Below are 12,453 nucleotides of genomic sequence, written 5' to 3' on the forward strand. Positions count from 1 at the left end.
GATGCTGTGACTCGCAATATAGTGTCACTCCTTCAGATTTATGCCATAGCAAAAAAAAAAGCACCACTGAATGATGTAGATGATGAATCTCATTTTGTCATCGTGGAGGCTGCTTTAGTGCAGGATGTAGTTATATAGCAGAACAACAAAAGTGCGACGCCAAGAGAGTACCTCACCCGACCAGCTGTTGTGGTCTTCTTCTGAAAAGATACGGTGGCTCGTGGCTATCTTGGAGAATACAGCTATTCATGCTTTCCGTCCTTAACTTGAGATTTATTTTCGGCCAGAGCCGTGGATATATTTTCAAGCATTTCTGTGGCGAGGACCTGTCAATGGTGCCAAATTGTCAACGTTTGGCTGGAAAGGACAGGTCCGCGCCACAGAAATGTCTGTGATTTCTATGATTTCTTTAACAGCACTTCTTTTCACATCAACCTGGACAAGCATTGTTTTAAAAAGCTGTTATTACTTGAGCGTATGTAGCAATTTTTAACAGCTTAACCTAGATCTCACACATGTCAAGGCAATATAAACTGCACTGTTCTTTCCTAGTTATGTTGAATCTGGGACTTATACACTGTCGCATCACTGTGTCTCCTGACAGCGTCACAGAAAGCGTCTCGCTAAGCAGCTCTTACGGCGGCAACTGCGAGGACGAAGACCAAGCACTTCTGGAGCGCATGGCCAAGCGTGAGGAACGTAGGCAGCGTCGCCTGAAGGAGGCGCTGGAACGACAGAAGCAGTCGGATGAGACGGAAGGCCAGGATGTGAGCAGCGTGGAAAAGAGCAAGCCGGTGCAGGAGTACGGAGAAGAAGAGCAGAGGCCTCAGTACTCCTCCTGGCGTCGGGAGAAGATGTATAGCCTGGAAAGAGAAGAGAAGGAAGAGGAAGAGGTCAGACAGGAAGAGGAACCTGCTCCCGTGGTGGAGAAAGTGGAGGAGGAGAAGCCAAGGAGGTCTTACTTCATAGAAGAGGTGAGGTTGTTCGTCTTGTTTTAAGGATTTGACTGCTGGAATTGCTAGGATGGTAAACCAACGTAACAATAGACCACAAGTGTGATGATGGCCCTTTTTCATAGGAGCAAGCAGAAGAAGCAACTCATTCAGTAGTCAATAGATATGAGGCTGAGTCAGCAGATATAGTGGCTGAAGAGGCAACCGAGACCGCTTTTCTAGACTTCAGAACATGTAGGGTTCTGAGAAATGACAATGCAGCGGACATTGAGGTGTTTGAGATGCTGTACTCAGAGGACAAAGAGGTATCTGACGCGGTAAGACGAGTTTGAGTAGAGGTGTCTGAACACGAGCACGCCAAGTCACTTTAGGAAATTTTAGTTGCATCTTAGCCAGTTAATACTGTGAAGGTGTAGCACAGTTTATTTGTGTGCAACTTAAACTAGCAGTGCGTTAGCTTTAAGTTAGCTTACTTTTGTTCGGGTCGAACATTGTTCGATTGTACAGCTTATATTTTTTTGTCATCAGTGATCATTTCTATGGGCTTGCATTGCTTGTTAGCATGAAGCTAGGCAACATTTGTTAGCGTTATACGCCTTAGTGGGATATTTTGGTGTTTATATCTACAAATAATCTAAAATTGAGTTCAACGTTATTATTTACACTAAGTGGCAAGTTTAACTGCAGGGTTTACTGAAGTATTTGTTCAACTCTGGTGCCAGATGTTGAAATTAGCCAGATGCTTGGCGTCAAGGTTCATGCGACGCTTCACGTATTGGTCACTCTTGTTATTATTTATTTATTTATTTATTTTTTATATTTTGGCTTGCATGTCTTCACTGCAGAAAGTGCACTCCTGTCACATGCACTTAATGTACCGTAATTTTCGGACTATAAGCCACTACTTTTCCCCCTATTTAAATCCTGTGGTTTATGGTCCATTGTGTCTTATTTGTTGATTTATTAATAGCAAACACTTAATTTGACAGGGTAGTCATAAGACTGTCATAAGACCGTCATAAGACCGTCATAGCTATGACATGACACTATCAAGGACATTAATTAATGCATATGACAGATGTCATTAAGTGTCATCCAGCAAATTATGTCACCAATTTTATTTATGGCCAGCTTGATCTTTTACATCCATTCAAAAGTGAGATAATTTGCTCATGACAGTGTCATGTCATAATTATGATGGTCTTATGACAGTCTTATAGCGCCACTGTCAAATAAAGTGTTACCAAATACCATAAATAGCAATTAATGAAACAACTGGAAGAGTAACCGAAGAAATTATTAGGACAGAAAATGAATCTTGATTGTTATTAACAACTGTAGTGCTGCAATGCCTGCTAGGAGGCATGTTTGACGACAATAGTGTTGACTAGAGCTGGGAATCGTTGGGCAACTAACGATTTGATTACAATTACAATTAATTTTTTTTTTTTTTTTTTTTTACCTTTGTTCCAAAATTGTTCAAAAATCCTCTCAGGCTAAACCAAACTACTATTTCAGTTTCAAGTTAACATATAACAGTAAACAAATACACATAAATAACAGTAAATAAAATACTTCAGTCCCTATTCTGTATCAGCAGCTATAAACTACATTCAATTAATTTAATGTTGTGAATCAACTGTTACAGTTGTTAAAATTGCTCCCGTTATTCCACAATTTCCCTTCTGTCTACTTTTGTCAATGTTTTAAAACTATTTCAAATTGAAAGATAGATTCAAGACAAGATTCTGCCGATGTAGGAGTATTTTAGATAAAAAGTTAATTAGGTTCGCTGCAACAGAGCCTTTTAGAGAAGTCACTGCTTTAGTACTGCTTTAAGATGGCGGCTGTCTACTCACGCCAGAAAGTCTATCATTTTGCATCTCTGTTCAATAATACATGTTCTAACACCGCCGTCGTTTGTCATTTTGCGTCTAGTTCTACATATATATGATATCTACTAGAGCCGTATGTTTGTAGCAACTGGGCGTTGTTTGTAGCGGCTGTCGGCCGCAGTCTGGTATGATTGTTTTTTTTTATCTAGTGTAGAGCTGAAACGAATACTCGAGCAACTCGAGTTTAAAAACTGATCCGAGTAATTTTATTCGCCTCGAGTAATCGTTTGTTTTGACAGCTCTAAGCATCACGTTTTGCTCGGACTACTTTTAATGCGGTACAACGCGCTGATGTCACGTGCGTATAGGAAGAAGCAAAAAATAAAAACTTAGATCAGCCGACAGCCGCTACAAACAACGCCGACGTTGCTAAATACTAGCCCGAAGGATGCTACGTTGATAGCAGGTAACGTCTGATGAGTCTCATAGAGATCACATGTATGTTGAACTAGATGCGAAATGACAGACTCGGCCGCGTCTGGGCAGCGTTAGTCAACAGCCGCCATCTTAAAGCAGTAGAGCACTAAGCGCTACTAAAGAGCGCTAAGCGCTAATAAATAAGATTAATGTTACTGTCACGAGCTCAGGTAACGTTAGCCCTGCGGAGGGCTAGGTTTCTATTAATTATGACGACTGTCGATGCGTGGCTAACGTGTCTTACATACAGGCTTTAACATAACATAGTGTTGTGGAGTGATGAGGGTGTAAAATAAAAACTCAACAATGCTAACTATCAATTTTAGCTCCGTAGCCATTGCTGGATAAAACACCAAGTAGCACTGGTCCCTAATGTGCTCTAATACAGCCTATATCATACATTTATTTTGAACACTGCAAAAACTCAAAATCCTATCAGGACTTACAGTGTAGACTAACTTAAAACTTAACTAGAACTTAAAAATGGCTTGACACAGATAGGTATATACATAAGATCTAAAGGTTTTTTGAGTGAAAGCAGTGAATTAGTCTTTTTTTTATTCTAGTTACATCTGAGATGCAATTGTTGGCTGTTTTCAACAATATACATCGAAAATAAAGACATTGACTGACTGAAAATGGTTCAAGATTGGGTGAAATGTCTTGTTTTCTCGTGTATATTCCTAATTGCTCTTCACCTAAAAATATATTTGTTTTATCCGATTACTCGATTAATCGATAGAATTTTCAGTTGATTACTCGATTACTAAAATATTCGATAGCTGCAGCCCTAATCTAGTGGCATGAGTTGAACATGATATTTACTCTCGGTCCGTTCCTCACTGCGTCCCAAAGACCGCGCTGACTGTGTTTTACTTCTGTTTTCCCTGGTATAATTCAATAATCGGAATTTGGATGTTTGTGAATCGTTCTCGAATCTTCCACGGCCGAATCGCGAATAATCTAAGAATCAGAAATTTCACACGCCTCTAGTGTTGACAGCAGCTAACCTCAGAGGTTGACTGTCTCCCCCAAGGGAGCAGTCATGGCTTCGCTACAAATGTAAATAGCAATCAAAATTCATGTTCTGTGCTAATTATTTATTCAGTTACTGTTCCAGTTGTTTCATTAATTGCTAGTTATGGTGTTTGGTCACACTTTATTTGACAGCGGCGCCATAAGACTGTCATTACACAATCATCATTATGACATGACACTATCATAGGCATTACTCAATGCTTATGACTAGGGCTGTCAAAATTATCGCGTTAACGGGCGGTAATTATTTTTTTAAATTAATCACGTTAAAATATTTGACGCAATTAACGCACATGCCCCACTAAAAACAGATTAAAATGACAGCAGAGGGTAATGTCCGCTTGTTACTTGTTTTTTGGTGTTTGGCGCCCTCTGCTGGCGCTTAGGTCCAACTGATTTTATGGCTTTCAGCACCATGAGTGAGCATGGTGTAATTATTGACCTCAACAATGGCGAGCTATTAGTTAGTTTTTGATTGAAATTTTTACAAATGTTAATAAAACGAAAACATTAAGAGGGGTTTTAATATTCTATAACTTGTACTAACATTTATCTTTTAAGAGCTAGAAGTCTTTATATCCATGGATCGCTTTAAGAGAATGTTAATAATGTTAATGCCATCTTCTTGATTTATTGTTATAATAAACTAATACAGTACTTATGTACCGTATGTTGAATGTATATATCCGTCTTGTGTCTTATCTTTCCATTCTAATAATAATTTACAGAAAAATATCGCATTTTAGACATGGTTTGGATTGCGATGATTTATGATTAATTAATTTTTAAGCTGTAATTAACTCGATTAAAAAATTTTATCGTTTGACAGCCCTACTTATGACAGATGTCATTAAGTGTCATCCGGTAAATTATGTCACTAACTCCATTTATGTCCAGCTTGGATCTTTTACATCTATTTGAAAGTGGGATTATTTGCAGGATAACACGAAATGACATGTGTTGTAAGTATTCATAAATACTCATGACAGTGTCATGTCATAATTCTGATTGTCTAATGACAGTCTTATGGCACCACTGTCAAATAAAGTTTTACCAAATAACTAGCAATTAATAAAACAATAAGCATAAAACATTAATTTTAATTGTTATTTACATCTGTAGCGCTGCAATGCGTTCTAGAAGGCATGTTGGACGTCAGCAGGTGGCAACAGAAGTTGACTGCCGCCCTTAAGGGAGCATTGATGGCCAAATGAAACTTTTTGAAGCAATGAAGCTTTGCAGCCAATTGCTTCAAAGCTTCATGGTAGTTCATTTGGTCTTATGACAGTCGTATGATGCCGCTGTCAAATAAAGTGTTGCTTGATAATATCTTAACTTGTTAGGACAGTTGCAGCTTATAGCTTTTATAACAAAAGCTGCTTTCGTGTCAAATTTGGTGGGTGGCGGCTTATAGTCAGGTGTGCCTTCTAGTCCGAAAATTACAATACTCATTCACGTGTGATGTTATTACCTGTTTGGTGCTCCTTGCTCGAGATTGACCGAATCTATCTGGTGCTTGTGTGTGCGCGGGCGCAGATGAATGAGCAAAGCTTTAGCAGGAACGAGAGGAAGCAAAACGGAAGCCTGTACGATGATGAGCAGCAGGGAGAGGAACAAGAGCAAGAAGAAGCTACCACCATGCTGCACAGGAAATATGAGAGAATGTCAAGGTACTAGCATGTAGATTGTACAGGTTATAGATCAATGTTAACATAGTGTCGCATTATTTATTTGTTTACAAATATGGGTGGGAACCTCTAGGTACCTTACGACACGATTTGCAATACAAGGCTCATGATATAGCGATGTAAAAATTGTTGATATATGGGCCAGGAAATCATTCTAGGTTATTCTACAAAAGTTTATCACTAGGACATTCGGGCATTTCACAAAATGTTCCTGTTGATTTTCCATCCCGTCCTTTTAATTTTAGGACATTTACAGGTCACTTCCTGTTGATTTCGGGGCACTTACAGGTTTATTTTGGGTCACTGAAAAGGAAGTGACTCAAGAATGTTCCCGAAATGAATAGGAAGTGATTGTTACACCCCTTATTTTCAAATAATGATGACAGCTTGCAATGTTAGCCTTTTTTGCAGTACTCGCAGGGGTGAAAGTGGTTAGAATTTCTTGCCGGAACTCCCCGACGTGAAGGTCCAGAAATTTTATTGATTGATTGATTGATTGATTGATTTATGTATTTATTTATTTTAGGGCTGTCAAAATTATCGCGTTAACGGCCGGTAATTCATTTTTTAAATTAATCACGTTAAAATATTTGACGCAATTAACGCACATGCCCCGCTCAGACAGATTTAAATGACAGTATAGTGAAATACCCACTTGTTAATTGTGTTTTATGGAGTTTTGCCGCCCTCTGCTGGCGTATGGGTGCAACTGATTTTATAGGTTTCAGCACCCATTAGCATTGTGTAAGTAATTATTGACATCAACAATGGCGGGCTACTAGTTTATTTTTTGTTTGAAAATTTTACAAATTTTATTAAAACGAAAACATTAAGAGGGGTTTTAATATAAAATTTCTATAACTTGTCCTAACATTTATCTTTTAAGAACTACAGATCTTTCTTTCCATGGATCGCTTTAACAATGTTAATAATGTTAATGCCATCTTGTTATAATAAACAAATACAGTCCATATGTATCGTATGTTGAATGTATATATCCATCTTGTGTCTTATCTTTACATTCCAACAATAATTTACAGAAAAATATGGCATATTTTATAGATGGTTTGAATTGCGATTCATTGCGATTAATTACGATTAATTAATTTTTAAGCTGTAGTTAACTCGATTAAAAATTTTAATCGTTTGACAGCCCTAATTTATTTATTTTCTTTCATTTTAGGGGGGTGGGAGGGTCAAACCTCCTAAGCTACTGAAATGCAAAGAAAACTGTTTTAGCACAGTTATTTCTATAACACATACAACAACTGATTTTTATTCAAAATTGTATTTTTTCAATGATTTGCAAAATAAAAGCTGACAAAAACAGAAATAACCCCCACCTCCATCTCCTAATTTTTATTTTCCCTCATTTTCTCACATACTAAATGCCAAATCTAAATTTTAACTAATTGAGAACATAGGATTTATAATAAAACTGAAGTTCATATAAACATTTTTTTAAATAATAATAAAGATGTAAGTAACATACATTCAGAAAAATAAGTACAAATGACTTCTATTACGCGGAGTGAAATGGAATATATTTTGAAGATTGCGCACTTTATTATGCTTGTTGTTAACACTTGTGTATGTAAATCTGATGTTGCTAGATTGTTTTCTTCTTGGAGATAAAATGCATGTGTGGCAGCTTAGCATATATATATATATATATATATTTTTTTTTTTTTTTTTTTTTCTTTTTTTACATAGCGTTTTGACAGTTGCTGTCATATTTTTCGGAATCAAAGCGCCGTGTACCAGAACAGCATTCCAGCCCTGAATCTCATACCGGAACTTCGTTCCTGACCGTTCTGGCCCACTTTCACCCCTGAGTACTCGTCTAGCGTTTCTGTCATATTTTTCGGAATCAAAGCGCCATGTACCAGAACAGCATTCCGGCCCTGAATCTCATACCGGAACTTCGTTCCTGACCGTTCTGGCCCACTTTCACCCCTGAGTACTCGTCTAGCGTTTCTTCTGCTATGCTAAAACGGTTATGCTAACAGGGTTTCATGCATGTTTTGGACACATATTCTCCAAATATTTTGAAATATGCTTCTGAAAACCAATATTCCTGCAGTTATGAGTCAGTATTTAAACAAAAACTAAAGCAATAAGACTACAAAAGTAGATATGTCAACTCCCACTACCAAATATGGATCCCAATTAAATATGCATAACATGTAGTTGAACCCAGTGCAAAAAAAAAAAAAAAATCTAAATGCTGTGAGAAATTGTGACGTTGAAAAGCTGATAAAGTAGTGCGTGATTAATGTACCTCATCAGTTGTGGGAAAATGCTGCTGTAATCTCCTTAAAGGTCAGACCAACCGATTACTTAAACTAAAATTATCTTCCAAAATAAACCTAAAAATAAAAACTGCCATTAAGCGTTGCCAACGGCATCAACAAAATAATTAAAAGGACGATTGAAATCAGATTTTAAGCAACTAAATGGAGGAGAAAAAGCTGACGCCTCAAGCGTGAAACCAGAGATTAGCGGTAACGTTATCTTGAAAGGTGTTTGCCGTTGACGCTCCAAATCCTTGAAGTGCGCGTTGAAAAATTCAGGTTATATCAGGTGTCAAACATTTTGCAGCAGTCGAAGCAACGCGCGCTCCCCCGAGGCGTCGTTCGGCGACGAGCGGGACGAGGACACCGCCGTCCGCCTGGAGGCCGACCTCAAGCTGGAGGAGCTGAAGCGCCGACGCGACAACGCCGAAAGCGAGGAGTTCGAGCGCATGCGGCAGAAGCAGCAGGAGGCCGAGGCGCAGCTGGAGGAGCTGAAAAGGAAGAGGGAGGAGAGGAAGAAGGTGCTGGAGGAGGAGGAGAGGCAGAGGAAGCAAGAGGAGGTCGAGAGGAGAGCCAGAGAGGAGGTATTCAAAATTAAATCGCGATTGATAGCTTGTCATCATAATAAACTCAAAAGTAGTAATAGTCATACACAAATCTGTCCTGACTTCCCTCTTCCAGTCCTATTGGTTATAATGCTGCCTTCACGTGAATACCAATCATGGGGTCAAAAATTTTCAAATCGAATTTTCGACTGGATAATTGGGATTTTATTATGATAACCCGAGTTTCCGAGATGTGTGGACCTTTTATCAAAATGGTTGTGAATGGTAAGTGGCGGAAAAAACAGTTCCGCTCTGAGACCCCCAATTTGGACAAATTTCAAAATGTTTTCTATTTTCATGTGTGGTACATCATTGAAAAACTTAAAATCTCAATTTTCAGAGGGAAAATTTTTTTGAACAGGATGGCGTTTTTAAAAAAGTTAATAATTTTAAACCCCTGAACCCTAACTCGAGGTGAGAGCATGAGAGCATAATTAAAGATACCATGATTTTAACGAGATATTATTGCGTACTTACAGCATTTAGTCAAACAGTAATTGTACAAGTTCTCCCACTGGAAAATATTAGAAAGGCCTGTAATTGTCAACATGGGTAAACCTCAACCATGAAAGTCAGAACGTGGAGAAAAAAGACAGAAAATCTAATTGTTTGATTTTTAATGAATCTATTTGCAAACCATGGTGGAAAATAAGTATTTGTTCAATAACAAAAGTTCATCTCAATACTTTGTTATGTACCCTTTATTGGCAATAACTGAGGCCAAACGTTTTCTGTAACTCTTCACAAGCTTTTCACACACTGTTCCTGGTATTTTGGCCCATTCCTCCATGCAGATCTCCTCTACAGCAATGATGTTTTGGGGCTGTCATTGGGCAACACGGATTTTCAACTCCTCACCCCGTGGCATCAAAAAGATAACAAGAACGAGGAGCAAAAATCCCAGAACCACACGGGGGGACCTAGTGAATGACTTACAGAGAGCTGGGACTACAGTAACAAAGGCTACTTATCAGTAACACAATGCGCCGCCAGGGACTCAAATCCTGCACTGCCAGACGTGTCCCCCTGCTGAAGAAAGCACATGTCCAGGCCCGTCTGCGGTTCGCTACAGAGCATTTGGATGATCCAGAAGAGGACTGGGAGAATGTGTTATGGTCAGATGAAACCAAAATAGAACTTATTGGTAGAAACCCAGGTTCTCGTGTTTGGAGGAGAAAGAATACTGAATTGGATCCGAAGAACACCATACCCACTGTGAAGCATGGGGGTGGAAACATCATGCTTTGGGGCTGTTTTTCTGCAAAGGGACCAGGACGACTGATCTGTGTAAAGGAAAGAATGAATGGGGCCATGTATCGAGAGATTTTGAGTGAAAATCTCCTTCCATCAGCAAGGGCATTGAAGATGAGACGTGGCTGGGTCTTTCAGCATGACAATGATCCCAAACACACAGCCAGGGCAACAAAGGAGTGGCTTCGTAAGAAGCATTTCAACGTCCTGGAGTGGCCTAGCCAGTCTCCAGGTCTCAACCCCATAGAAAATCTGCGGAGGGAGTTGAAAGTCCGTGTTGCCCAACGACAGCCCCAAAACATCACTGTTCTAGAGGAGATCTGCATGGAGGAATGGGCCAAAATACCAGCAACAGTGTGTGAAAAGCTTGTGGAGAGTTACAGAAAACGTTTGGCCTCCGTTATTGCCAACAAAGGGTACATAACAAAGTATTGAGATTCACCAAATACTTACGTATTTTCCACCTAGATTTGCAAATAAATTATTTAAAAATCAAACAATATAATTTTCTGGGGGTTGGGGGGGTTCCCCACATTCTGTCTCATGGTTGAGGTTTAACCATGTTGACAAATACAGGTCTCTAATATTTTCAAGTGGGAGTTAGTGGTTGACTAAATACTTATTTGCCCCACTGTATATTCCTATCTTTAAAAAAATAATAATGTTCACAAAACGAAAAGCACTCAGTGCACAGAGAACTGGCATTCCCAATCAAAATAGCTATGCAAAATACACATAAAACTTACTCAGACTTTGCCTTGGCTAGATCTCTAATTTAAAACTCGCCATTGACACCTTGTGGTGTATTTCAGTCACTACCTTACGTAGTTAAAGACACTGTGGAAGAAAGAAGTAGAAGAGCCCATGTGACATCCGGCTCGGCGACGTCAACAATGGCGAGCTATTAGTTTATTTTTTGATTGAAAGTTTTTCAAATTTTATTAAAACGAAAACATTAAGAGGTGTTACAATATAAAATTACTATAACTTGTATTCACATTTATCTTTTAAGAACTACAAGTCTTTCTATCCGTGGATCCCTTTAACAGAAAGAATTTGAATAAGTTTAATGCCATCTTGTGGATTTCTTGTTATAATAAACAAATACGTTACTTATGTACAGTAGGTTGAATGTTTACGTCCATCTTGTTTCTTATCTTTCCATTCCAACAATAATTTACAGAAAAATATGGCATATTTTAGAGATGGTTTGAATTGCGATCAATTACGATTAATTAATTTTCAAGCTGTGATTAACTCGATTAAAATTTTTGATCGTTTGACAGCCCTAGAAATGATACAATAATGTGGTAATAATTGTACACTCGGAGAATAAGTCGCACCCCAGGCCAAACTGAAAAAAAAAACGTACATGGTGTCTCCTCTAAATGAAGTTATGAGCTTGTAATGATATTTATAGCGAGGTAGCATATTTACTAGTCTATCCGTTGTATCCAGGCAGCATGCTCTGAATGAGTCTATATGTTCTCATTATATTGTGGAGTCTTCTAGCCTTTCATTTCTATTTTTTTATTCTCCATTTTGGCCATCAATTAGCATGCTACATTGTTTCTCATTCCCACAATCACTCTCAGCTCCACATTTTCCTCGTTAGCCCGACCGCTCATCTTTGTTGGTCTTGGCCGCGTACGAGGTGGCCCTTCCTTCCGCCCCATCCTCCTCGTCTTGTGTCATGATAATGAGGCCTTTTGATTTGTAATTAAAAGAGGGCCCGGGGATAGAGAGACTAATTAAGCAAGACGAGGCCGCTCGGAGACGGGCGACGCGCCACCAAGCGCTATCCTTTCCGCGTACATGTACAAATGGTGCATACGCCAATAATTTGAAAGGGCAGTTCATAGCGGGCACATTAACTGAAGACCACTGTTGCTGTGCAGTGAATCCCCATTCATCACCAAAAAAAAAAGCGCTAACCGTAGCCTGACAGTATAACAGTAATTTTTTGCCCTGTGTGTGTTGTTCAGGAGGAGAAGAGAAAGATGAAAGAGGAGATTGAGAGGAGGAGGGCCGAGGCGGCCGAGAGGCGGCAGAAAGTCGAGGAGCCCGTGGACGACGAAGGCAAGCCCTTCAAATGCGTCAGCCCTCGCGGCTCCCCCCTCAAGGTCAGTTGATTTCCCGCCTGTGTCGGTTCATAGGCGCGTGTCACATCACTCATCTGGTTTCTCCCCCTTTTGGACGCCCTAGACGCAGCGTTATTTTGGCATCGTGTTCACTGTAGGTAAAAGGGTGTTTGTGGTTGTTGCTTTGTTGTATAAATAATGTGTATTGGTATAAGTGATGTGACAAAATGG

The 12,453-nt window shown here is 39.2% G+C and overlaps 1 protein-coding gene across 6 annotated transcripts in view; it reads left to right on the forward strand.

The window, feature by feature from the left end:
• Positions 1–12,453, forward strand: part of cald1a (caldesmon 1a) — a 112,831-nt gene that overhangs the window by 74,601 nt on the left and 25,777 nt on the right. For 3 of the 6 annotated variants that reach the window (XR_009066685.1, XM_057855033.1, XM_057855035.1), the window contains exons 4-8: positions 605–974; positions 1,079–1,270; positions 5,840–5,973; positions 8,593–8,869; positions 12,127–12,264. Coding sequence is in view for 5 of the 6 variants with exons in the window: in XM_057855033.1 (XP_057711016.1) it covers positions 605–974; positions 1,079–1,270; positions 5,840–5,973; positions 8,593–8,869; positions 12,127–12,264 (1,111 nt within the window). In the remaining variant the exon portion in view is untranslated. The remainder of the gene's footprint in view (positions 1–604; positions 975–1,078; positions 1,271–5,839; positions 5,974–8,592; positions 8,870–12,126; positions 12,265–12,453) is intronic. The other 3 variants (XM_057855034.1, XM_057855036.1, XM_057855037.1) reach the window with 3 other exon arrangements.

Source organism: Corythoichthys intestinalis, chromosome 13, assembly GCF_030265065.1.
Source record: "Corythoichthys intestinalis isolate RoL2023-P3 chromosome 13, ASM3026506v1, whole genome shotgun sequence".
Taxonomy (NCBI): Eukaryota; Metazoa; Chordata; class Actinopteri; order Syngnathiformes; family Syngnathidae; genus Corythoichthys; species Corythoichthys intestinalis.